Raw genomic sequence first — 25,699 nt, 5'->3', positions numbered from 1 at the left:
GGGCCTAAGAAACCTTAGTTAGGAAATTTAAATAGAATCAATTTAATTTATTTTCTGAAAATTAAAATAAAAAAATATTTTTTTCTCTTTCCCTCTCCTATACAAACTCTCTTTCCCACTTGGTCCCGCTCTCTTCCTCACTCCTTATTGGTGCTGCCTCCTCTCCCTCTCTTCCTATTGGTTTAAAAACCTCACCCATATCCCAGTCTCACCCAAATTCTGCAATCTCAGTTGTTTAAGTTATCTGAACCTTATCACTCTAGGACTCCAAACCCTATCACACCTCTCTCCTAAAACCATATAAATACCCTACTGGGGTAGAGAAAAAAAGAGGAAGAAAAAAAGGAGGAGAAGACAAAAAAAAAAAAAGAAAAAAAAAAAAGAGAAAAAGAAAAAAAAAAGAAAAAAAGGAGAAAAAAAAAGATTTAGGATATTCAGAAAATTCAGAGCTATTTAGAGATATTTTAGAGTTATAGGAGGTTTAGAGAGATATTCAAAACTCTTTTGATTCTTTTCTTTTCTTCAAGAAGATTTTCTTGCAAGATTTTTCTTAAATGTTAGTTTTTGTCATTTTCTTTTCAAGATCTATGCCCTGTAATATTTAATTCTGTGCTTCTTATTTACTAATTTATCTCGCATGTTCATGTAGATTATATAATCATGTTTAATTTGAGGGGATATACAACTCTGCACATACTCAGTTTTCTATCTCTCAAGTTTTTATTATTTTTTATTGTCTTCTAAATCTATAAAAATTTTAGAAAAATTATATTCATATTTTGCAAGAAATTTTATTAATTTTAGGATTAAGAATCATTAAAAAAGCTTTTGTATTTTATAAGTTATGACTATTTGAATTAGAGTTCCTGCAAAACTCGATTTGTAGAATACCTGATTTGTAAAGCCCATATCTCCCTTGTTTCTTAATATTTTTGTGTGAATCTAGTGTCTAAAATTAAGTTCAAAATCTTGTGAATCTTTTCCAATTAGGTTTGCATTTATATCTATTGTGGTTAATGAGTTATGAATTTTACAAGAAAGTAATGTGATTTTGTCACTAGGAAAACTTACGATTTGTGTAGACCATTCGGCTAGGGTTTTGCTTGATCTATAAATTTTGTGGTCTTTTATGATGTTTTATCTGTCATCTACAATTTTTTAATGATTTTTAGGCATGCTTAACTATTTTTTAAAAATTAAATTTCTTACTACTATCAATTCGCCAAAATTTGAGAATTGCATGTTTATGCATGTTCTTGTGTGTTCTTGGGTTCTAATTTATATTTGATCTATTTTTTTGTGTTCTTTTAATTCAAGAGGTGTTATGAAGTATTTGGATCATGTTAGAAGACTTAGACCATTAGGTGGTTATAATTAATTAGGAATTTTAACCCCTTTACGAGACTAGAGTTAGAATCCAATATGAATTGTTTTTGGTATTTTCTTTATTTCCTTTATTTTCTTTAGTTTTTTTTTATTTTTTATTACAAACGAAATTGGTAAGTAGCCCTAAGCTAAGTATCAAATAGGGCATTTGCATGGAGCTTACATGGAGCTAAACGGGAGTAAGCCAGGGATATCATTGCCATACTAGAAGAGAATGCCCTTTTTTAAGGGTAGCTTGCCCCAATGGCAACTGTAATTACTAACAAGTAAGTAATCTTAAATTCCTAAAATAATCGTTGGCATGAAAATGTAGTAATAATAGGATTTTTATTTGGTAAATTAAAATTAACTTTGTTTTTAATTTAATTGACTTTTGCATGTAATTAATTTAAATTAATACTGAGTAAATTAAAATTAATCTTGTTTGTAAATTAAACTAACATTGGCATATAAAATGAATATAATTTAATACTCGGTAATTGTAAAATAAATTTGCATGTTAGAAATCTTTATTAGGTTGTGATTATTTGGGCCTTATGCGATATTAGAATAAATTACATATGTACATAATTAATTTAGTTTAATTATTCTTAGGGCAACTTTGTGAAAAATTAATTAATTAGGTTAAATAGAAACTTAGGATTATTTAAAATTGAATTTATTTATAAATTAAATTCTCAATAATAAATTAATTTTAGTCATTTGGTAAATATCATTTAAATAATTAGCAACCCCATAGATAAGAATTACTTGTGTATGAAAATTATTTATAAACAACAACCCTTTTGTGAATTACTTGTGTGTGTAGAAATAGAATTGCATTTTTAGGATAAAGTTTAATAGAGGAATAATAAACAAGACTTCTAGAAACATTAGTAGAGGACTGACACTCGAATTAACTTGGTTAGACCAGGTGTAAGGGGTGCCTAACACCTTCCCCTTACGTACCCACTATCCCGAACCTAGACATTAGGCTATGGTAATGACGGTTGTGGAAACTCTGCAAGGAGTAAGTTGTCATCCATGACCCTCGGAAGAAATACTGAATATGTCACGGTTATTACCTGGGTGGTGACTCTTATTTATCTATGTTTTCATAGCATAAATCCTTAGTACAGTGATAGTGTTATGGGAAGACGATACTTACCAGTGGTTTGATTCTATTAGGATTGTATGAAGTGTATGTCTAGGAAATGCTGTTTAAGGAGGTGGTATTTAAATGAGACCATTGTGACTCCATCATCTATCCTGGACATTACCTAGTACATTTTATATAATTTTAGTGGATGATATTTCGCCTCACACCTTACTATAACCCCCAATCTCATAGCATTAGTGTTAGATAGTTATAGAAATTATATTTAAAATCAATATCTTACTCTATGAGTCGAACACTCACTCATATTCACCCATTTTTCCAGATATAGGAGAGTTTTACATGTAATTGACCTGTTCTCTTCCTCGTAGGTCCTTTTATGCCTATTTTTGTAATTTATATTATTAGTTAAAATATAAAACTCTGTATGTGTTAGGAAATATTTAATTTGATTTGGGATTGTAAAGATTATGTCTTTTGGAAATTGTAAATTTCATATGATGCATGTATGGTTGAATGGGTTGGGCTTATGGTTTGGATGAGGGAATTGAGCTTCCACTTGATTTTATTTTAATTTATGGATGATTGTACGAGTGAGCTGAGCTCCCCAAATGCATTTTATTGAGATTACAGGTCGGGTGAGTTAATAGCTCCCTGTTGGATGGTCCAGGTTATGGCCGGACTCTGTCTGATTGATTTCTTGAAATGGGCTCAGATATGGGCTTTTAGTTTGGGCTAAGAAATAGTTTAGGCTTACTACGGGTTTTGGGGGCTTTATACTGACCCAAATCTTAGTGCCAGTTTGACCCGTGGGATCGGATCGTGACATTCTTACTGTTAAATCAAATTGAAATAGGAATTTGAGCATAGTATTTTAATTTTATACAATTTATTTTTTGTTAAATAGATAATAAAATATAATAATTAAAAAAGAATAATATTAAAAAAATACATACCTCTAATTTCTTCTCTGATTTTAACTGGTAAAAAAAATAAAATAGCCCTTTCATGAAATCAATAAATAAAAAAATAATATTTAAAAAATGCACACATGTGAAAATTGCATTGAAATTATAATCCAATAATAAATAAGCACAAAATAGATATTAGACTCAACTCAAAACCAAAAATGGAAAAAGTATTTACTAGACCTTAGATTATTTGGTTCAAAACTGAATGATTGATAAAGCATCAAGCATATGCAATTCTTGGTATTATTTTAGTTCAAGGAGTACATCACAAGAACAAGGTGCATCTCTAGACACTCCTTGACATTTTTTGGGTATTATAATCAATGGTACAAGCTTTCTCATTGTTATTCCAATTCTTTCACTCATATCTAAGGTGTCAGGAATGACATTATTAACAAGTTCCCAATCAAAATTATGAATGAGAGATGCCAAACCAAGAGTCACAACCCTATGAGCCAATGTTATACCCACACATATCCGCCTTCCTGACCCAAATGGAATGAGCTCAAAATTTTGCCCCTTGTAGTCAATATTAGATTTCAAAAATCTCTCAGGCTTGCAGGCTAAGGGATCCTCCCAAGAATCTGGGTCTCTTCCTATTGCCCATGCATTTACAAAAACTTGTGAGTCTCTAGGTATGTGGCAACCCATGAAATTTGTATCTTGTAAGGCATTTCTTGGAATGAGTAAAGGAAGTGCAGGATGTAACGTAAGTGTTTCCTTCAAAACAGCCAGCAAATAAGGTAGCTTTTCTATGTCACTCTTCAACCTTTTTGTTTCCAACAGCTACGTTAAGCTCTTCTTTAACTTTTCTCATGGCTTCAGGGTTGCTAAGTAACTCTGCCATAAACCATTCCACTGTTGTACTTGTAGTTTCTGATCCCCAAAAAAACATTTCCTGTAACATTAAACACAATTAACAATTAATTAAATATGATTTATAAAAAAAACTCAATTAATCCAAAATGTACTTAATTAATGAATCCCTCACCATAAATCCCAGTGTCTTGGGTGCATGGTGAACTAGATCTAGCAAAAAAAATCTCATATAACTTATATATTATCTTAGCTTATATGCATATTAGACATTCTTTAATACGAAGTTATGAAGCTATAATTAAGCTTACCAATATGATTATGATGACTTTCTCATATGGGATCTTCCCATGCCATTCTTTCCCGTCACCCTCATGTTCCAACAGCACATCCAGGAAGTCCTTGGCCTTCTCCTTCCCTAATTTATGCTCCTCAATTCTCTCTTTCACAAAACCTGCTACAATCTCCATTGCTCGTCCCAGATCTCGCGACATGTTTCTTTTCATTTCCTGGGGATCCAACCATTTCAAGAATGGTAGAAAGTCTGCAATATTTGGCTTCCCAGCCCATCCCATGACCTTGTCCATAGCCTGAAAGAGCTCATGCCCTTCTTTGCATTGTGAATCTAAAAGGTCTCGTGAAAGCATGAGATTACCGACCAAGTTAAACGACATTAGGAACATATAGTGAGGCAAATTCAACTCTCTTGATTCTCCCCTAGCTTTTGCAGCAGCCACATCATCTTCAATACTCCTGTCAGTCACATTCACATATCACAAAAGCTTAATAACAAATAAGAAATTTAGATATTTTCTATATAAATTAAAATATGAAATTTATATTATACAAAAGAAAAGAAAATTTATATGTAATGTAATTCAACATCAATTACCGTATCATTTGATCAACACATTTTCGTCGAATGGAAGCCGTTTCATTGATTCGCTTATTGGTCATGAGTTCCACTGAACAGAGACGCCTAAGCATGCGCCAGTAGGGGCGAAAATTCCCAACGGCAAGTGAAGCCTCGTGGTAGTTATGAGTAGTGAATACATCAAGAGACATACGGTCACAGAAGGTGGCGTCGTGGTTCTTGAACAGCTCTGCTGCTGCCTTCGCAGATTGTATCACCACTGTGTTCAGAGATCCAAGTCTTAACCGGAGCACAGCTCCATATTTGAACCTAAGCTCATAAAGACTTCGGTGTGGAATGGTTCCAAGATCGAAAATGTTGCCAAAGATTGGCCATCCTGGAGGCCCTGGAGGTTGGTTCTTGGGATTTTTACAAAAGGCTGTAATAAAAAAAAAATTATACTAAAGAAGGAGAGTTTGAGTTTAAAAGTAATTATTAAAAATAGGTGAATTATGTTGAATTGAAAGATGGGTGCGAGACGTTAATTATAATAACATTTTTAAAGTCCGAACGCTATTTATAATAAAATACATATTAAAAATTTTAAATAGCTTTCCTTTAAAATTTTTAACAGGCACGCTATTATAAATAGTGTCTGAACTTTAAAAATATTATTATAATTAACATTCCACGCTTATTTCACCTAATTTAATATAATTTATCTATTTTTTATAATTACTCTTACACTCATTTTTTTTAGTATAATTTTTTTTTGATTTTGGTAAAAATCCCTTGGTTCTTTCCATTTTCCCATTTTGTCCCATATAGACGTAGAATTATCAGAGCTAGTGATAGTAAGACAAGACCTGACGGAACAAGGAAAGTGTAGATGTTTCCCATTTCTCTTCTGCTCTGAAACTGAAACTGAAACTGGTGGCGGCTTCTTTATAATGATGTAGAATAAATAGATTTTTTTGTTCTTGAATTGTGTACTATTTTCAAATTCGCTTAGTGTTTTTTTTTTTTTTCTTCTTCTTTTGAGAACCTATAATTTTTAAAATAATTTTAATATAGCTCAACTAATTTTTATAAGCAATGTTAATAATATTTTTAAAAAAATATTAATTTATTTTTTAAAAAATATAATATTTAATTACTCGAGTTGGGAATATTATTTAAATATTATTATTTTTTATTTATTTAGTTGCCTAAGAAGTTATAGGTTTTAAAATAATTTTAATAACGATAAGCTAAATTTTACTAGCAATGTTAATAAATTTTATTAAAATAAAAAATAAATTTACTTCAGCCAATTAAATAAAAATACCAAACCTATTACATAAAATATTAATTTATTTTAAAAAAATATAACATTTAATTACTAGAGAGTTGGGAATATTGTTTAAATACTATTTTTTTATTTATTTAGTTGCCTAAGAAGTTATAGCTTTTAAAATAATTTTAATAACGGTAAGCTAAATTTGACTAGCAATGTTAATAAATTTTATTAAAATAAATAATAAATTTATTTAAGCCAATTAAATAACAAATACCAAACCTATTATATAAAAAAATTTCTAATTTTGTATGAAATATCTAAACCTCTAGGATTTGTGGTAATTGTTTTAAAAGGGTAAAATTGAATTTAAAAATTAACGGTAAATTATAATATAGCACTAAAACTTTATTTGATTAATAAATAAAAGTTTTAAATATAGTCATGATTTAATGTAAATGTTTGACATTTTAGTCTATTGATTAAACTTTATATTTGAAAAAATATATATTTTATATTTATTTTTAAATAAAATTTTATACTAAAAAATATTTTTATTAATTAAAATTAATGTAATTATCTTTGAATCAAACCAAATGATCTATGTATTCAAATATAAAATATAAAACTAAATTTATACCTTTTTACAAAATAATTTTGAAAAGAATATATAATTAAAAAGAATGTATCCCATATGAATTGTAGCATCTATTAAATAAAATGCATATTTTATATATAGTTTACTCTAATTAACACATGTATTCTATTTTATTGATACTATAATTTATGATATATCAGGTTTAAATATAAACTTTTTTACTAATTTTTTTTTTTCCTTTTTTTTCTTTTTTCATGTGAAGAGAAGATTAGAATTATAGAATCATGCATATCATTGCATTGAGTTTTCCCCCTTACATTAGAATTCAAACTCATTGATGAATTTTTCAAAGAATTAGTAAGCAATAACTGAAAAAAAAAATCATATGTAAACCTAATTTATCAAGTAGTTCAAAATATATGCTATATATTAGTAAAACATATATATTTAAAGTAATTTATGTGAGTTCTTCACATTATGAATCTTGTGAAAATGAAAAATTAAAATATATGGGTTTTTTTTTTTACAAATTTTCATTGAATTAGTTTTTCTTTTTCTTTTTCTTTTTAAAGAAAAGAATAGAATTGTATAACCATGCATATTATTGCATTGATTTCTTTTTTTGCAGTTCTTTTTAATTAAAATTCAAACTCAGTAATGAATTTTTTAAAAAATTAGTAAAAAAAATTATATTTAAACTCGATTTATCATGAATTATAGCATCCATTAAATAAAATACATACATCAATCAGAATAAACTATATATAAAATATACATTTTATTTAATAAATATTATAATTCATGTGGCGTATATTTTTTTTAATTATGTACTTTTTTTCAAAATTATTTTATAAAAATGTATAAATTTAATTTTATATTTTATGTTTAGATAAATAAATTTGATTGGCATGATTTAAAAGATAATTATATTAATTTTAATTAATAAAAATATTTTTTAATATAAAATTTTATTTAAAAATAAATATAAAATATATTTTCTTTTTAATTATAAAATTTAATTTATATACATTAAATTACGATCACATCTAAAATTTTTTATGTTAATTAAATAAAATTTTAAATATTATATTATAATTTATCATTAATTTTTTTTATAACTTTATCCTTTCAATGTAAGTGTGATAAATCTTAAAAATTTAAATATTTATCATAAAATTAAAAATTTTAGATATAAAATTCATTTAAATATTATTTATCTGAATTTTTATTTTTATCAAAAATAGAGACACACGCGTAGAGTTGGTTTAGTAGATTATCTGTTGGTGTCAGGCATTTGTATTGATAATGATTGAGGGTGGGCAGTGGCTCAGGAGTGAGGACAAGCATCTGTGTACCCTTTTATTATGCTATTAACAATTTATAATATTATCTTGCCAATCTCGTGTCAGCCTTGCTGATTTTGATTTAACAAATTGGAAAGAGTGCTGCTAAATAGCTCAATTTAAGTTGACTCAAATAGTATTAATGTATGTAATTTTATTATTATACCTTTAAAAGAAAGAGAGGAAATAATTTAAAAATGGCTTCAAAGCTTGGAGTTGGTAAGATAGCTCATTTCATGGCTCATGCAAAGGAAAGCGTGCATGTAACAAGCTATTATTGCTTGCAGCTATGCACACCATTCAAGAATTGATGATTCGATAAGTGTGTCTACTGCATTAATGCATGCACATATGAGCTAACACATGCAGCAGTGATGAGCATTCCTTGTTTTTGCCTTCCTTAAAATATTTTCATTCTTTGTTTTTCCTTTTAAAGTTGATTCATTCTCTCAGTTTTTTCAATTTTTTTATGGCAGGGTTAAGTCAGGGAAGGTCATATCGTAGGCAATTGTTTGATGAGATATTTGATTTTAGTGAAGATGATAGTTTGTTCGCTGAAAGATGTAGAGGAAGATGAATCAGCTGGTGATCAAGATATGAATGAAGGAGGCATTAGAGCAGTAGCAAACACTAATGCTATTGAAGAAGGTCCTCTAACAGGGATGTTATTTCCTTGTATTAGCACTATGTTCAACTTCTATAAAGAACATGCTAGATTGAAAGGTTTTAGTGTTTTCAAAAGATCAGCAGTTAATGTACGGGGTGGATCTCGCAAATATCAAACAATTAGTTGCGATAAAGGAAGGAAAGCAATTGGTGCGAAATCATCAAAAGGATAAATTGTCCTGCAAAGATTAATGCAATCCTAAGAGAAAATGGAATGTGGCAGATTTCAAAAGTTATTTCAAGTCACAATCACGAATTGGAACCTCCTATGTCTAGATTGATGGTTGCTCATAGGTCACTGAATATGGATATGAAAAGGAGATTGGAGGCAAATGATATAGCTGGCATAAGACCCGCAAAAAGCATTTGGTTGCTTGAAGTTCAAGCAGGTGGACCAGAAAATTTAAGCTGTTTGTCAAAGGATTGTCGAAACTTCATTGAGCGAAAGAGGAGGCTACAACTTGGTGATGGTGATGCTGAGGCTATACGTAAGTTGTTTGTGAGAATGCAACGAAACGATCCTGAGTTTTTCTATTCATTTGATCTTGATGATGATTCCAGGCTTTCAAATGTTCTATGGGTTCATCCTCGTAGTCGAGCTGCTTACGAGGAATTCAATGATGTTGTTAGTTTTGACACTACTTACCTTGTTAATCTATACAAGTTGCCATTTGCCACCATTGTTGGAGTAAATCATCATGGGCAATCTATTTTATTAGGATGCGCCTTGATCTCACATGAAGATGTAAACACTTTTAAGTGATTGTTCATGACGTGGCTTGAAGCAATGGAAGATATTCATACTAATTCTATTCGTACAGATCAATGCAAGAGCATGAGGAAAGCCATTAGGGAGGTAATGCCTAATACTAGACACATATTTTGCTTGTGGCATATATTATGCAAGGTACCTGAGAAGTTTAAGGGTGTTACTGATTATGATAGTGCATGCCTTGAGTTTAAAGCTGTAATATATGATAGCTTAACCATCGAGATGTTTGAGAGAAATTGGAATGAGTTCGTGGTGAAGCATGGGTTGGAAAGAAATGAATGGCTTTCCAAACTATATGTTGATAGGGAGTATTGGGTTCCAAATTATCTCAATCACACATTTTGGGCTGGAATGGTTTCGACTCAAAGGAGTGAGAGCATGCATGCCTATTTTGATGGGTATGTTAACTCAATGAGCACACTAAAGCAATTTATGGAGCAGTATGAGATTGCTATGTGTGACAAGAATGAAAAGGAGTTCTATGCTGATTTCAAATCAAAAAACACAATTGTAAATTGCATATCTGTTTTTGAATGGGAACAACAGTTTCAAAAGGCATTTACTAATTCAATATTCAAGCTCGTTCAAGAGGAGATTAAACGAATGTGGTATTGCCATGTCATTCAGCCAACTGAAGAGGGAAGGAGTGAAGCAGATAATGAGCCAGGAATTGAGAGACATAAAATTATGGAGAAATCCATAATCAATAACTGGTTTCGTAGGGAGTTTGTTTATGATGTAGAGTACAGGGAAAATGGCCAATATTTCAGCTGCAATTGTAAGAAATTCGAATAAAAAGGAATATTGTGCTGCCATATCATGAGGTTGATGTCACTCAAAGACATAAAGTTCATCAACAAACTATATTTGCTTAGGCGATGGAGAAAAGATGTTAACCGTGTCCATAGTAAAAAGTTTTTTCACGGAGGGTACCCACATATGACAAAGGAGTTTGAGAAATACAGGGAGATGGAGAGGTTATTTCAAGAAGCATCCGATTTGGCTTACGATGACAATAAGATCAAATTTGTGAAACAATGGTTGGCTGAATTAAAGCAGGATTTATTGAGCTGGAATGATGGAATGATTGCTCCTACTAGTAATGCACAGGTTACTATTGACACTAACAATGTTGATGAAAACGAAGAAAATGAAAGAGTTATTCTTAATCCACATGTGACTCGTAATCGTGGACGGCCACGAATAAACAGGCACAGATCAGTAAGGGAGATCACTCAACGAGCAAATCCTGGTAGGAATAGAAACAGTGGAAGGGGCAGGCGTAGAGGTCGACCAAGAAACAATATTAACTCGAATATTGCTGAGCAGGTATATATGTATATTTTTTAAATCAGTACTAATGTTATTTATTTCATTTTTTTTAGATATTTCATGTAACTTGTGTCCTTTTACATGTAAAGGTTGGGCCGCATAATAGCCAAACACCAAGCAGCCAAACACAAGGAAATGTTGCTGATGCTGTAATTAATCCAATTGTCAGTGGAACTATACCAAGCCATCATAGAATTAGGCATTAAGGAACCCATTATACTACTAAGCATTACAATGGAACTGGTTAAGAAATTAGAATAGTATCATCAATGTAATAGCAATTTTTTAAAATTTTATTACAACTTATCTTATGAAATAGCCAGAGTTGCGATTATAACTTATCAAAATTAGTTAGCTAATTTTAGTCTGCTTCTGCTTCTTATGTAAGCAAGACGTAGCATATTATATAATTTATTATAACTCGTGTAAGATCATTTTTCTTGTTAAGTTGAGATTACATTTCTGGATTATAATCATAGCCATGGTCGGACAGTGCTAAATGGCACAAATGTTGTGGCACAAATAGCACAAATTCTTATAAAATGACATAACTATCCTTATTAAAATTTTGAATGGAAGAGATGTCAGGAGATAGAGTATAATTTGAATTTTCATTATCTCTCTTCTATCTAACAACTACTTGAGTAAATAGGATGAGAGTTCCCATGCTTTCCTTAAGCTACCCACTATAATTAATATTATGTGAGTTCCAATTATCTTTTTGAAAAAGTTTAAAGAAGTATACTATTGTTTTATTGAACAAACCCTTATTTGTATCTATCTTCATCTTCTTTCTAAGAAACTCTTTATTGTAAAGCATTGTATCTATCTTCATCACCTTAGTAGATGGGACGGTAAAACAATAAATAAGCCTCAAGCTACAAAAGGTCGAGAGGGGGGTGCTACAGATCAAGCTGGAGTGCTTTCCTCTTACTTAATAGTTAATGCATATACACAATTTCTGTCAATTGGAAGATGCATAGTAGGAACAAATGTTTAGCCTGCTGTTATTTATATATAACATCCTATGTATTCTTATAAGGACTTAATTTTCACAAATGAGGAAAAGCATTCCATCAGAATTTTAATATATTGCAAATATGCAATAACTTGAATTTGAAAAGCAAATGCTAGTTTCCTTACAGCAAAGGCTTGGTAACATGCCCGATTCATATATAATAGCAGTCCCCAAGCCAATGAAAATAGTACTGCAATAAAAAAAAAATCCAACTTCCAAACTTAGTAAGGATAAAAATTATGGCAAAACATTCGACACACATAGAGGATAGCATAGCATATTGTCTCATGAAACATAAACTTAGCATACTATATACATAAGACAACACCAAAAAGGACCCTATCCAAACTGTAGCTACTGCCCAGCCCTTGTAATTTCAGTTTGAAACTCAATCCTATAGTCATCAGCCACTGTCAAAGTGAAATCCACCTCATCATCCTTTCCCAATTGGTTTTCCTGCACAAATGCACGCCATCCTTTTTCAAACCTTGCTTTCTTGAAGACTCCCTCTTGACTAAACCGAGTCACATACTGAACTTGAAATTGTTTACGCACACCAGGTACTTGTATGTGAACCAACCTCCCATTCAAGCCAAGAAACGTCTTCCCAAATTCAATTGGAATATTCTAGTAAATAACACAAGATACATTTTATACATGTCAATAACTATTTGAAAAATAATTTACATAATCAATAAAGTTTTCAACATAATTCGTAAATGGCTAGTTTACCACTTTGTATTTCCAATCAGCGGTGTTCATCACAGACACAAAGTTTAACTGAGTAGGAAGGGGTTCTGCATCAGGATTACTGTAAAAAACATGGAATTTAATAATAATAAAGAGAAAAACAAAGCAAGTTCTTATAATTTTATTGGTTGCATGAAAGAAATAAAAAAAAAAAACTCATAATGCGAAAGTCAGCACATTCACCTATTACATTATCATCATCTGAAGATATTTGAATTACTTCCGGTAATGGTGGAAATCCATAATCAATCTCAACTCCTTTTTTATTGAACATTAACATCTCAACCTGCTGTGTACTGATGACAGAAAATATGATACAGAACTTCTGTTTCAACTTGTAGTATTTGATAAGTTCATCAACACCATCTGTAAAATATAAATTCCCATCTTTCTCATCCACTACAACCGCAACCTGCCATGAGTGACCTTCCATACCTTTGACAAAAAGTGTTATGGTATCAAAATTTAAATTGCCCAACAGATGAGTAACATGATTTGGAATCCTCTGTATATGTCAAAAAAAATTGATGAGAAACAAATATCATATCAGCATCAGTAAATTATCACTTATTTCTATTTTATATTGAATAAAGAAAAAAAAATTAGATAAAAGGATATAAAGAGCTTACGATCCTGCTAGTGTTGCGTTCAACAATGAAATAAAACCTATCCTTTTCTCCCATGGTGCTCTTAAGAGAGGATTCTTTCTCTTTCAGTTAAAAAGGAACGGAAAGGAAATATCTCACCATTTTCGATTCTCTCTCTCAATCTCTATGTTAGGTAGATTTTTTACCGTTTATTAATGTTTGAAGGGAACTTAATGGCAGTCAACAAACCCCCTCAACACACATCTGGATATTAATTGCCCATTTAATAAATGGAAATGTAGTGGGAATAGTGATATTAAAAAGGAAAAAAATATGACACAGGGAGGGTTCAAACCCTTAACCATGCTGGGAAGCATGCGCCAGTGCCAGTCGGGCTATTAGCCCTCATCCAATAATTTCTTCAATGAAAATGACTTTATCTTCTTAATGTGTGTTTTAAAGGGGAAAAAAAAAAAGAATCTGACACAGGGAGGGTTCGAACCCTTAACCATGCTAGGAAGCATGCGCCAATGCCAGTCGGGCTATTAGCCCTCATCCGATAATCTTTTGTATGAAAAATATATATACACACACAAGAGTTATTAAAAAATCAACACATATATTGATTTATACATTTCTATATCTCTCTGTCCACATGTTTATCTCTCTCTCCCTTTATTTATCTTTATATATATAATAATCTTAATATCTCTGCCTATAACTCTTTTTATTTCTATCATTCTCTAAATATCTTTGACTATCTCCCTCTATATTTATCTTGTTGAGGTGTGTTTTAAAGGGGAAAAAAAAAAGAATCTGACACTGGGAGGGTTCGAACCCTTAACCATGCTGGGAAGCATGCGCCAATGCCAGTCGGGCTATTAGCCCTCATCCAATAATCTTTTGTATGAAAAATATATATACACACACAAGAGTTATTAAAAAATCAACACATATATTGATTTATACATTTCTATATCTCTCTCTCAACATGTTTATCTCTCTCTTCCTTTATTTATCTTTATATATGTGATAATCTTAATATCTCTGCCTATAACTCTTTTTATTTCTATCATTCTCTAAATATCTTTGACTATCTCCCTCTATATTTAAATTAAAAACAATGATTTAATGATGATAATGGTGGCAATATTGTACACATGGTGATTATAGCAGTGGTGTTGATTTAGCTATTGGTGGTCGTATTGGTGATTATTCTAATAGTAGTGAAGTGGTGTTAATAATATAATTCAATCATTTTTTATGACTTATTAGCATTTCATTTTCTTCCCCTATCACATATGATACAATAATATTTCTAGCCCTTCAAACTTGATTTTTTTACAACACTAATACCTTGCAATATCGTGTGCTCTTGGTAAAACAATGGCGCCAAGATTTGTTTACCATTTTCCCTCCCAATATTCCCTCCATTCATGTGGAGGGTGAGTTAGACAATTTACATCCATTTGTGCCATTTGTGACATTTTTTTTTGTGCCAAAAAGCATTTCCTTTTCATTAATAGAGAGCTACCATATCAACAAAATTAAAAAGGATATTTCATTGTTTTTAACAAAATAACACGCTTAAAGTGCTCAATAATAATCCGAAAGAAAAAAACCATTGGCACTGGATATCAATGCAAGTTTAAAACAACATCCATCAAATGAACCATTAAAATTTGAAATAGTAACAATTTAAATATGATGACCCATGCGAATGACAGAAATGAAGAAGCTTGTTCTGTCCATAACTAATTGGATGATGGTGCACTCATCGCCTTTCTCTAGTCCATAGAATCTAACAAACTGAACCCATCCCTTTGCAATTCTTACTTTCAGTTTTGGCTTCTTTCCACGTCTGGATGTCTCCTCTGTATAAACATACCCAAGTTTAAATGGCATGGGATGATCTAATCTTCGTCCAGGTTTAGGCAGCTTCCACACAATGATTGTGGTTCTGTCTCGTCCAATAAATTGCGCAGCTTCAAGCGCAGGGATATCCTTTCCAAATAAAGTTGACACCATTAGAAGTAATAAAAAAAAATCCAATTGAAATTGTGTATACAGAAAATTAATGTACTACAAATGATAATAAAACATACCACTTTATATTTCCAATCGTAATTCTTGCAAATAAATTTAAATGACCATTGAGAAGGATTGACATGGTTCTGTGACACCAAATGATCTACACGGTAGTATAAATCATTTAAGCAATTGCGTATCAATTCATTCTCATGAACATTTACATGGCAGTACAAATAATTAAACAATTGCGTAACAATTCATTCTTATGAATAACATATAATTTGGTAAGAAAAAAATTGAAATTTCTCACCTGTATTTAGATTTGCATGCATTGTATTTTGATAAACATTGGTTAGCCCTATGTTCTGCTCTTGCATCCTCTTAGGGTAGTAAATCTCTCTACCACCAGAATTGAGTATGACCACTTTAAATTCATATGGAGGATTGAAAGTGAAGATCAATTTGTAGTTCAGTTCTACTTTGTGGTAACCATGAATTCTGATAATCCCTTGTCAATTATAGATACTCCTAGTCCTGCTTTGACTAGCACTTCCCAGGTTTCATTTGATGGTGTGCGCAAATGAAATGTCGCTTGAAATTGTTCCATTCTCTGTTTAAAAACCTTGACGGGATTAACTTGGAAGAACACAAACACAAAAGAACTTAGATTTGAAAGAGGTACGAGAATCATACATAACAAATGATAAATGAAGGTTTCACTTACCATGGATTGGAATTTGATTACATCTTCAGTTATACGAACCTCAAATGTGTCTGACATTATTGCTTCGGTTGATAGGATAAAGATTTGAGAGAGGAGGGTATGATACTCGTTTATCAGCTAACAACTACGGATAGATATGTGAATCAGATGTGTTTTAGGGTGGTAGATATGTTTTAGGGTGATACTTGAATAATGAGCATGGGAAAGGGATGAGCATGCCATTGAAAATTGGAGATGGCAATTACTTTTGACGGCTCAAAGATCTTTATTGTTCAAAGACATATGTCCAACATTGTCATTGGAAATATGTAATGGAATTAATAACCCCTTCGTGTTGAATATGCGTGGCTCCACACTAAGTAAATGTTGGCGTTAAGGGCAATTTTTTTTTGAATCAATATGGGTCGGTTTGGTTTCTGAAAAGAAAAAAACTTGTGTTCAATTCAGATCGAACCAATACACATAAATTCGAATGCTCCGCCCAATTATGCATTTAATTATGTCATTTTTTAATTAAATGTTAATATTATGTTTGTAACAAAATTACTTTTATATAAATTTGAAATTTAAAGTTAAGTAAAGTAATTACCATATTAAATTTTATATTAATTTTTATAATAATAAATCTATATATTAAAGTATAGCAGTGGTGGTGGTGATGGTGGTAGTGGTGGTGGTGGTGCTAGAGTTATATGCTATAAGTTATATAATATGCTATGTTATACTATTTTAAGTAAAGTTATATTATATAAAATTGAAATATAAATTTAAGTAAAATAAATAGAATATTAAAATTGATAGTAGTGGTGTAATGGTGGTGGTGGTAGGGGTGGTGGTGCTGCTGGTGGAGTGGTGATGTTGGAGTGGTGGTGGTGGTGGTGGTGGTGTAATAGTGGTGGCAGTGGTGGTGGAGTGGTGGGGGTGGTGGTGGTGATGGAGTCGTAGGGGTGGTGATAGGGTGTTGGTAGTGGTGGTATTGGTGGAGGTGGTAGTGATAGGGTGATGGTGGTGGTGGAGTGGTGGGGGTAGTGGTGGTGGTGGTGGTGGAGTGGTGGGGGTTGTGGTGGTGGTGCTGGTGGTAGTGGAGTGATAGTGGAAGTGGTGGTGGTGTTGGAGTTATATGCTATAAGTTATATGATATGTTATGTTATACTATTTTAAGCAAAGTTATATTATATAAAATTGAAATATAAATTTAGGTAAAATAAATAGAATATTAAAATTGATAGCAGTGGTGTAATGGTGGTGGTGGTAGGGGTGGTGGGGGTGGTGGTGGCGATGGAGTAGTAGGGGTGGTGGTGGTGGTGTAATAGTGGTGGCAGTGGTGGTGGAGTGGTGGGGGTGGTGGTGGCGATGGAGTAGTAGGGGTGGTGATAGGGTGTTGGTGGTGGTGGTATTGGTGGAGGTGGTAGTGATAGGGTGATGGTGGCGGTGGAGTGGTGGGGGTAGTGGTGGTGGTGGTGGAGTTGTGGGGGTTGTGGTGCTGGTGCTGGTGGTAGTGGAGTGATAGTGGAAGTGGTGGTGGTGTTGGAGTTATATGCTATAAGTTATATAATATGTTATGTTATACTATTTTAAGTAAAGTTATATTATATAAAATTGAAATATAAATTTAAGTAAAATAAATAGAATATTAAAATTGATATTAAAATTGATAGCAGTGGTGGTAGGGGTGGTGGTGGAGTGGCGATGGAGTAGTAGGAGTGGTGATAGGGTGTTGGTGGTGGTGGTATTGGTGGAGGTGGTAGTGATAGGGTGATGGTGGTGGTGGAGTGGTGGCGCTAGTGGTGGCGGTGGTGGAGTTGTGAGGGTTGTGGTGGTGGTTGAAATTATTTAATATTTTTTCAATTTAAAAATTATTTATTAATATATATTATTAATTTTGCAAAATTTGTATTTTTTTGTTGTGTAAATACAAACTTGGCAAATCACCACCGCTGCTAATGCGGCCACTCCACCACCACACCACTAATCCATCACTATCAACACCATCGCTACCATTATCACTCCACCACTACTGCCACTATCACTCCACCGCCACCACCACTCTATCACCACCACAACTACCATTACTCCACCACCACCACTATCACTCTATCACTACCACCACCACTATCACTCTATCACTACCACCACCACTACCACTATCACTCTACCACCATCGCCGCCACCACCATTATCACCACTGCCACCACCACCGCCACCACCACCACCACCATTATCACTCCACCACCACCACCACCACCACTATCACTCCACCACTACCACTCTACCACCACCACCACCACTATCACTCCACCACCACCACCACCACCACTATCACTCCACCACTACCACTCTACCACCACCACCACCACTATCACTCCACCACCGCCACCACCACCACCACCACTATTACTATCACTCTACCACCACTATCACTCCACCACTGCCACCACCACCACTATCACTCTACCACCACCACCACCACCACTCTACCATTACTACCACCACTATCACTCTACTACTACCACCACCACTACTACTATCACTTTACAACCACTCCATCACCACCACCACCACCTCTGTTGCCACCACTATCACACTACCACCACCACCACTATCACTCCACCACCACCACCACCCACCACCACCACTATCACTCCACCACGGCCACCACCACTCTACTACTACTACCACCACTATCACTATACTACTACCACCACTACTATTACTATCACTCTACCACCACTCCATCACCACCACCACCACCATGACCTCTGTTGCCACCAATATCACACTACCACCACCACCACCACCCACCACCACCACTATCACTCCACCACTGCCACCACCACCACCACTCCATCACCACCACCATTATCATTATACCACCACTATCACTCCACCACCACTACCACTCTACCACCACCACTATCACTCCACCATCGCCACCGCCACTATCGCTCTACCACCACTATCACCACCACTACCACTATCACTCCACTACTACCACCACCACCACCACCACCACTATCACACCACAACTATCACTACACCATTACCACCACTCTATCACCACCACCACCACCAATGCCCTATCACCACCACCACCACCTCCGTTGCTGCCACTATCACACTATCACCACTACTTCAACAACACCACTCCACCACCGCCGCTATCACTCCTCCACCACTATTAAATAATTTAATATATATTCTTAAATTGATATATATATAATTTATATATTGAAATTTATATCATATTTCAATATTTTATACATTGAAAAAATATAAATATAACTAGTTTAACCGTCACCCTACCCACACTAATCTAACACCTCCATCATTATCACTCCACCACCACTATTAAATTTCAAACCAATTTTAATATGATAATTACTTTAATATCAATATTTATTGTTATAATATTTAATTTTATTTTTGAAATGCTATTTACTTCACTCAAATTAATATATATCAAATTTATATCATATTTCAAGTTAAAAAAAATAAATATAACTTATAGTATAATTTATCATTAAAAATCAATATCTCTTATCTTATAACAAACATATTATATGTCATAACTTATAGTATATAATATCTCTATATTTGCATATTTCCCATAGCATTAAATCAAATATATTGGTCGGATTAAATAACGCAATTCCCTTGCTTTTGGAGATAGAACCACCATAACTCATCTCTTATCTCTACTCTCTCCCTATTATCATTCTACGCTCCCTATTATCATTCTACGGTTTCTCAATTCCAACAGAGCAGATAGTATTAATTATTATATCTTTATTTATTAAAATATTATTTTTAATTTATTTAAAATATAAAATAACATAATTAAAAATATTTAAGAAAAGTTGGACGCTACTATAAATAGCGTCCAACTTTTCTTAAATATTTTTAATTATTTATTTTTTTAAATTTAATTTTTTATTTTATTAAATTTTAATTTAATTTTAAATTAAAAAATAATATTTATAATAAAAAATTATAATATATAATATTATATATTATAATTTTATTTATTAAAATAATATTTATATTTTATTTAAAATATAAAATAAAATAATTAAAAATTAAAAAAAAGGTTGCCAACCTTTAAATTTTTTTTAATTAATTTTTTATTATTTAAAGGAAAAGCTGGACGCTATTTTGAATAGCGTCCAGCTTTCCTTTAAAAATTTTGATGCGGACGCTGTTATAAATAGCGTTCGAACCTTAAAAACGCTATTATAATTAGCGTCCCGCACTCATCTCGTCCAGCTCAGCGTAACTCACCCCTTTTTGGTAATTATCTTCGAACGCACCTTTTTTTGGTATTATTTTGTTTTTGATTACACCTTTTTGGTCAAAAGCCCCTTATCTCGGCCTTGTGTGTTTTCTTTGTTTGGCTAAGGGACAATAAGATTATTTTAGTTGGATGTGATGAGTTTTTAAACTATCTTTCATAAGACAATATGCTCTGTTTTCCTTTGTTTTTTAATGTCAATGTCAAACATTATAAATAACCATTGTTGTTACTTCTAATGTTCTTCCTTTTCTTTTATAACCAGATAATCCATTGCTTATGTTAGTAAATCATAATAATTGAAAAACTATAATTTTTCTACTTGTTTACTATAAAGCACTAAGAGCACCATCTGCTTATCGGGCATTCAGCATTTCTTTATCTAATTTGAAAGTGGTGTTAAATATCTCCTGAAGCAAAGATTGTAGAAGAATATTGAACTAAAGCCTAGCATAAAAGGCACATAAAACAACAACCATAACTAGGTAAACCACCATAATTTTAAAACAACCCAATAACGCACACCAAATGCAACCAATAATAACAGAGACTCCACCAAATTAGAAGAAGCAAGTACACACCAACAAGCTGACGGGATGAGAAAAGCAAACAAGTGGATGACAAACAACCTAAGGACACTGGACAAAAAATAGATAAAACAATCTCATAACCATAAAATGAATAAGCCAACACAATCAACAAAATAACTTTTTCATGATCTGTTTCTCATAAGCATAATCATTAAAATAGAATTAGTATATCCACCACAATGAATGTCCATTGCATGTCTATCATGCATGCACGTTAAACTAAGCTAAGAACCCTATATGAGAGCTACTTTACTCCAGCCACCAACATGTCTTATTAATTCTCACGTTAAACAATGAAACATTCATTCACAGTGTAAAAGTCTCCACGTTCAACATATATATATGGAGATTAACTGAGTTTAGTGGTATCAATCTAATTTCATTAGCTCAATTCTTTCCCATGGATACAACACCACAGAGAAGGATTAAGAGGTCCATTAACTTGCCTGCATCTCCAGCAACACTGGAAACAATGTACAATAGCACTAAGCAATAGTTGGAAGAGCTAAAAACTGAAGTGAATCAGCTACTGAAAAGATTGGTTCTTGATCTGGGTAAGGAATACATCACTGCTACCTTATTGGATGAGCCACCACTCTTGAAGTCTTAAGATATCTTCCTTCAGTTGCCTCAAACAAATGGAAATGCAACAAACAATGACAACAATGTTATTGTCATCTCTGATACCTCAGCATCTGCTCAATCATTACCCGGTGTTGAGTCATTACCTCATGCTGAATGAAGAATGTGTCAAGTTGGCGTCTTGTGTGAAGCTATGGAAAGGATTTGTTTTCTAATTCTATGTTTCGTGGATATGTTTTGTTATCTATGGTTATGTTTCAAAAATTAGCTTGTTATCTTGTTTATCTTATTCCCTTGTCATGTTTCTCTATTATCATGTTTCATTTGTGTTATTTTTGTGTTCACTTTTTTGTTAATGAAGAGCTATGTTCCATGTTGTGTTAAATAATGTCTTATTTTGCTCAACTCAACTCAACTCAACTCAACTAAGCCTTTATCCCAAAAATTTGGGGTCGGCTATATGGATTCGCTTTTTCCACTCTGAACGATTTTGGGTTAAATCCTCAGAAATGTGTAATGCTTCTAAGTCATGTTGTACTACTCTCCTCCAAGTCAATTTAGGTCTACCCCTTTTTTTCTTTCTATCCTCTAACCTAATGTGCTCTACTTGTCTAACTGGAGCCTCCGTATGTCTACGCTTCACATGACCAAACCACCTTAATCTCCCTTCTCTCAACTTATCTTCAATTGGCACCACTCCTACCTTTTCTCTAATACTTTCATTACGGACTTTATCTAGTCTAGTATGGCCACTCATCCACCTTAACATTCTCATCTCTGCAACTCTTATCTTAGATGCATACGACTCTTTCAGTGCCCAACACTCACTACCATATAACATAGCCGGTCGTATGGCTGTACGGTAAAATTTTCCTTTTAATTTATTGGGAATCTTACGATCACATAAAACTCCCGTGGCACGTCTCCACTTTAACCATCCGGCTTTAATCCTATGACTAACATCCTCCTCACATCCCCCATCTACTTGAAGGACTGAGCCTAGATATTTAAAGTGATTACTTTGGGACAGTACCACTCCATTCAAACTAACTCCTTCCCTATCACCAGTTTGACCTTCACTGAACTTGCAATGCATGTATTCTGTCTTCGTTCTACTTAACTTAAAACCCTTTGACTCTAGAGTACTTCTCCAAAGTTCTAGTTTCCTATTGACTCCTTCTCGTGTCTCATCTATCAGAACAATATCATCCGCAAACATCATGCACCAAGGAATACTCTCTTGTATATGTTTCGTCAGTTCATCTAAAACTAATGTAAAAAGGTAAGGGCTTATGGCTGATCCTTGGTGTAATCCAATTGAGATCGGAAAATCTCTTGTGTCCCCTCCCACTGTGCGCACAATAGTAGTTGCTCCTTCATACATATCTTTCAATACTTGTATGTACCTAATAGATACCCTCTTTTGTTCTAACACATTCCATAAGACTTCTCTTGGAACACTATCATAAGCCTTCTCCAAATCAATAAAAACCATGTGTAGATCTTTCTTCACATCTCTATATTTCTCCATCAAGCTTCTAATGAGAAAGATCGCTTCCATAGTTGAACGACTGGGCATGAAACCAAATTGATTGAGAGAGATAGAAGTATCATGACGTAGTCGATGCTCCACAACTCTCTCCCACAACTTCATAGTATGGCTCATGAGTTTAATTCCCCTATAGTTTGAGCAACTCTGTATGTCTCCCTTATTTTTAAAAATAGGTACTAAAATACTCTTCCTCCATTCATCAGGCATTTTCTTTGAGTTTAGAATCTTATTAAATAATTTAGTTAACCATGTCACTCCCATATCTCCCAAATACTTCCACACTTCAATTGGTATTTCATCGGGTCCACAGGCTTTACCCACTTTCATTCTCTTAAGTGCTTCATTTACTTCTAAAGATCTAATCCTTCTAGTATAATTTACATTCTTTTCTATTGTTCTATAATCTATATTCACGCTATTTTCATTTTGACTATTATTAAAGAGATCATTAAAATAATTTCTCCATCTTTCTTTAATGTCCTCATCTTTCACCAACACTTTTCCTTCTTTATCCTTAATGCACCTAACTTGATTGAGGTCTTGACATTTCCTTTCTCTACTCCTTGCTAATCTATAAATATCTTTCTCCCCTTCTTTAGTTCCAAGTTTCTCATATAATTTTTCAAAGGCCTGTGCTCTTGCTTGACTAACTGCCTTTTTTGCCTCTTTCTTTGCTATCTTGTATTGTTCATATGCCTCATTATTATCACATTTAGGTAATTTCTTATACCATTCCCTTTTTCTCTTCACTGCCTTTTGTACTTCCTCATTCCACCACCATCTCTCTTTTGAGGGTGGTCCATGTCCTTTAGACTCTCCAAGTACTTTTCTAGCTACTTCTCTAATCTTTGATGCCATCTGTATCCACATATCATTGGCCTCCATATCTAGCTTCCATACTTCGGACTCGAGAAGCTCATTTTTGAACTTCACTTGCTTTACTCCTTTGAACTCCCACCACTTTGTTCGAGCTACACTATTTCTTCTGACCTTACTTGAATTGTTCCTAAACTTGACATCCAAGACCACCAACCTATGTTGACTTGTTAAAGCCTCTCCTGGAATGACCTTGCAATCCTTGCATAGAGCTCTATTTGTCTTCCTGGTTAAGAGGAAGTCGATTTGGCTTCTATGTTGCCCACTTTTGAAAGTCACTAAATGTGACTCTCTTTTTATAAAGTAGGTATTTGCTAGTATTAGGTCGTATGCCATAGAAAAATCCAGGATGCTTTTTCCCTCCTCATTTCGACTGCCAAAACCAAAACCTCCATGAACATTCTCATAACCTTGTCTATCACTTCCTACATGTCTATTCAAATCTCCACCAATGAAAATATTCTCTTCATTCGGTATGCTTTGCATTAAATCATCCATATCTTCCCAAAACCTTTGTTTACTCTCACTGTCTAGTCCTATTTGTGGGGCATAAGCACTAACTATATTTATTGTTTCCCCTTCTAATACTAGCTTTACTAGTATAATTCTATCTCCTACTCTTTTCACAGCTACTACTGCGTCTTTCAATGTTCTGTCTATGATTATACCCACTCCGTTCTTGTTTCTCTCCTTTCCGGTAAACCACAATTTGTACCCTGAATTACCCACTTCCTTACTTTTCTCTCCTACCCATTTAGTCTCCTGAATGCAAGCAATATTCACCCTTCTCCTTTCCAAGGTATCCATAAGCTCCATTAATTTTCCTGTAAGTGATCCAACATTCCAAGTACCAACCCTGATCCTCCTCCTATCCTGCTCCTTCCTAATTGGTCTCCTTCTATGATATATTCTATTGTTTTCTATGTCTATCTTGTGTTCTGTTCCACTATTTGTTCTACTATCTGTCCTATGGACTAACTTCTTTACCCACACCCGTCCATGATGTGGGAACCCTTGCTCACTTAACACCACACCCGGGCGCCGGCATGGCGCGTCGCTTTCGGTGAACGCCCTACACCCTTGCATATTTCTCACTACACCTGGGCTCCGATGTAGCGCGTCGTTAGTAGAGGACGCCCCAACGTTTATATCTTTTGAATCCATATCATAGGGTGTGACGAAATTTTTACGCTGGTTGTCACCTACCGCAACCCTCCTCCTTTATCCGGGCTTGGGACCGGCTAAGCGCAAACTACTTAGGCGGAGTTAATGTCTTATTTTGCTCAAACATGAAAAATGATTATGTTTTATAAAGATAAAGAGTTGAAACTCTAAATGTTATATGTAAATATAAAACTAAGACCTTAAAATCTAAAAGCTATAGACCTCCATGATTCAACAAGAAAGATTAGTAAGGTGATCCTTCAAACGTGGCTATCATATTTTTTGTTACAATTGTTTTCCTTGTAACTTGCTTCATTTTATGCAAGCAATTTTGAATTGTCTTATAATCTCCTATGCTTCTTTGGCATTGTAATTCAATTCATTTTGATTGTAAAAAAAAATAAAGAAACACAATTTGCAAAATTTTT

General features: G+C 33.3%; 1 protein-coding gene and 1 pseudogene across 1 annotated transcript; one reads left to right on the top strand and one right to left on the bottom strand.

Annotated features, from left to right (window-relative positions):
• Window positions 1-3,696: 3,696 nt before the first annotated feature.
• Window positions 3,697-6,022, bottom strand: LOC110650387 (iridoid oxidase-like; annotated as a pseudogene).
• Window positions 6,023-8,878: 2,856 nt separating this feature from the next.
• Window positions 8,879-9,768, top strand: LOC131180170 (protein FAR-RED IMPAIRED RESPONSE 1-like). Its single transcript, XM_058147798.1, has 2 exons — window positions 8,879-9,094; window positions 9,229-9,768. The coding sequence occupies exons 1-2, from the start codon at window positions 8,879-8,881 to the stop codon at window positions 9,766-9,768; spliced, it is 756 nt and encodes a 251-aa protein (XP_058003781.1).
• The last annotated feature ends 15,931 nt before the right edge of the window (window positions 9,769-25,699 follow it).

This window comes from Hevea brasiliensis, chromosome 5 (genome assembly GCF_030052815.1).
Source record: "Hevea brasiliensis isolate MT/VB/25A 57/8 chromosome 5, ASM3005281v1, whole genome shotgun sequence".
In the NCBI taxonomy this organism is placed as follows: Eukaryota; Viridiplantae; Streptophyta; class Magnoliopsida; order Malpighiales; family Euphorbiaceae; genus Hevea; species Hevea brasiliensis.
This window is presented reverse-complemented; position numbering and strand designations above follow the sequence as displayed.

Coding starts and splice junctions, on each gene's coding strand:
- LOC131180170 (XM_058147798.1), top strand. CDS start 8,879: ATGATAGTTTGTTCGCTGAAAGATGTAGAGGAAGATGAATCAGCTGGT. Junction 9,095..9,228: donor TCAAAAGATCAGCAGTTAAT/GTACGGGGTGGA, acceptor GGAATGTGGCAG/ATTTCAAAAGTTATTTCAAG.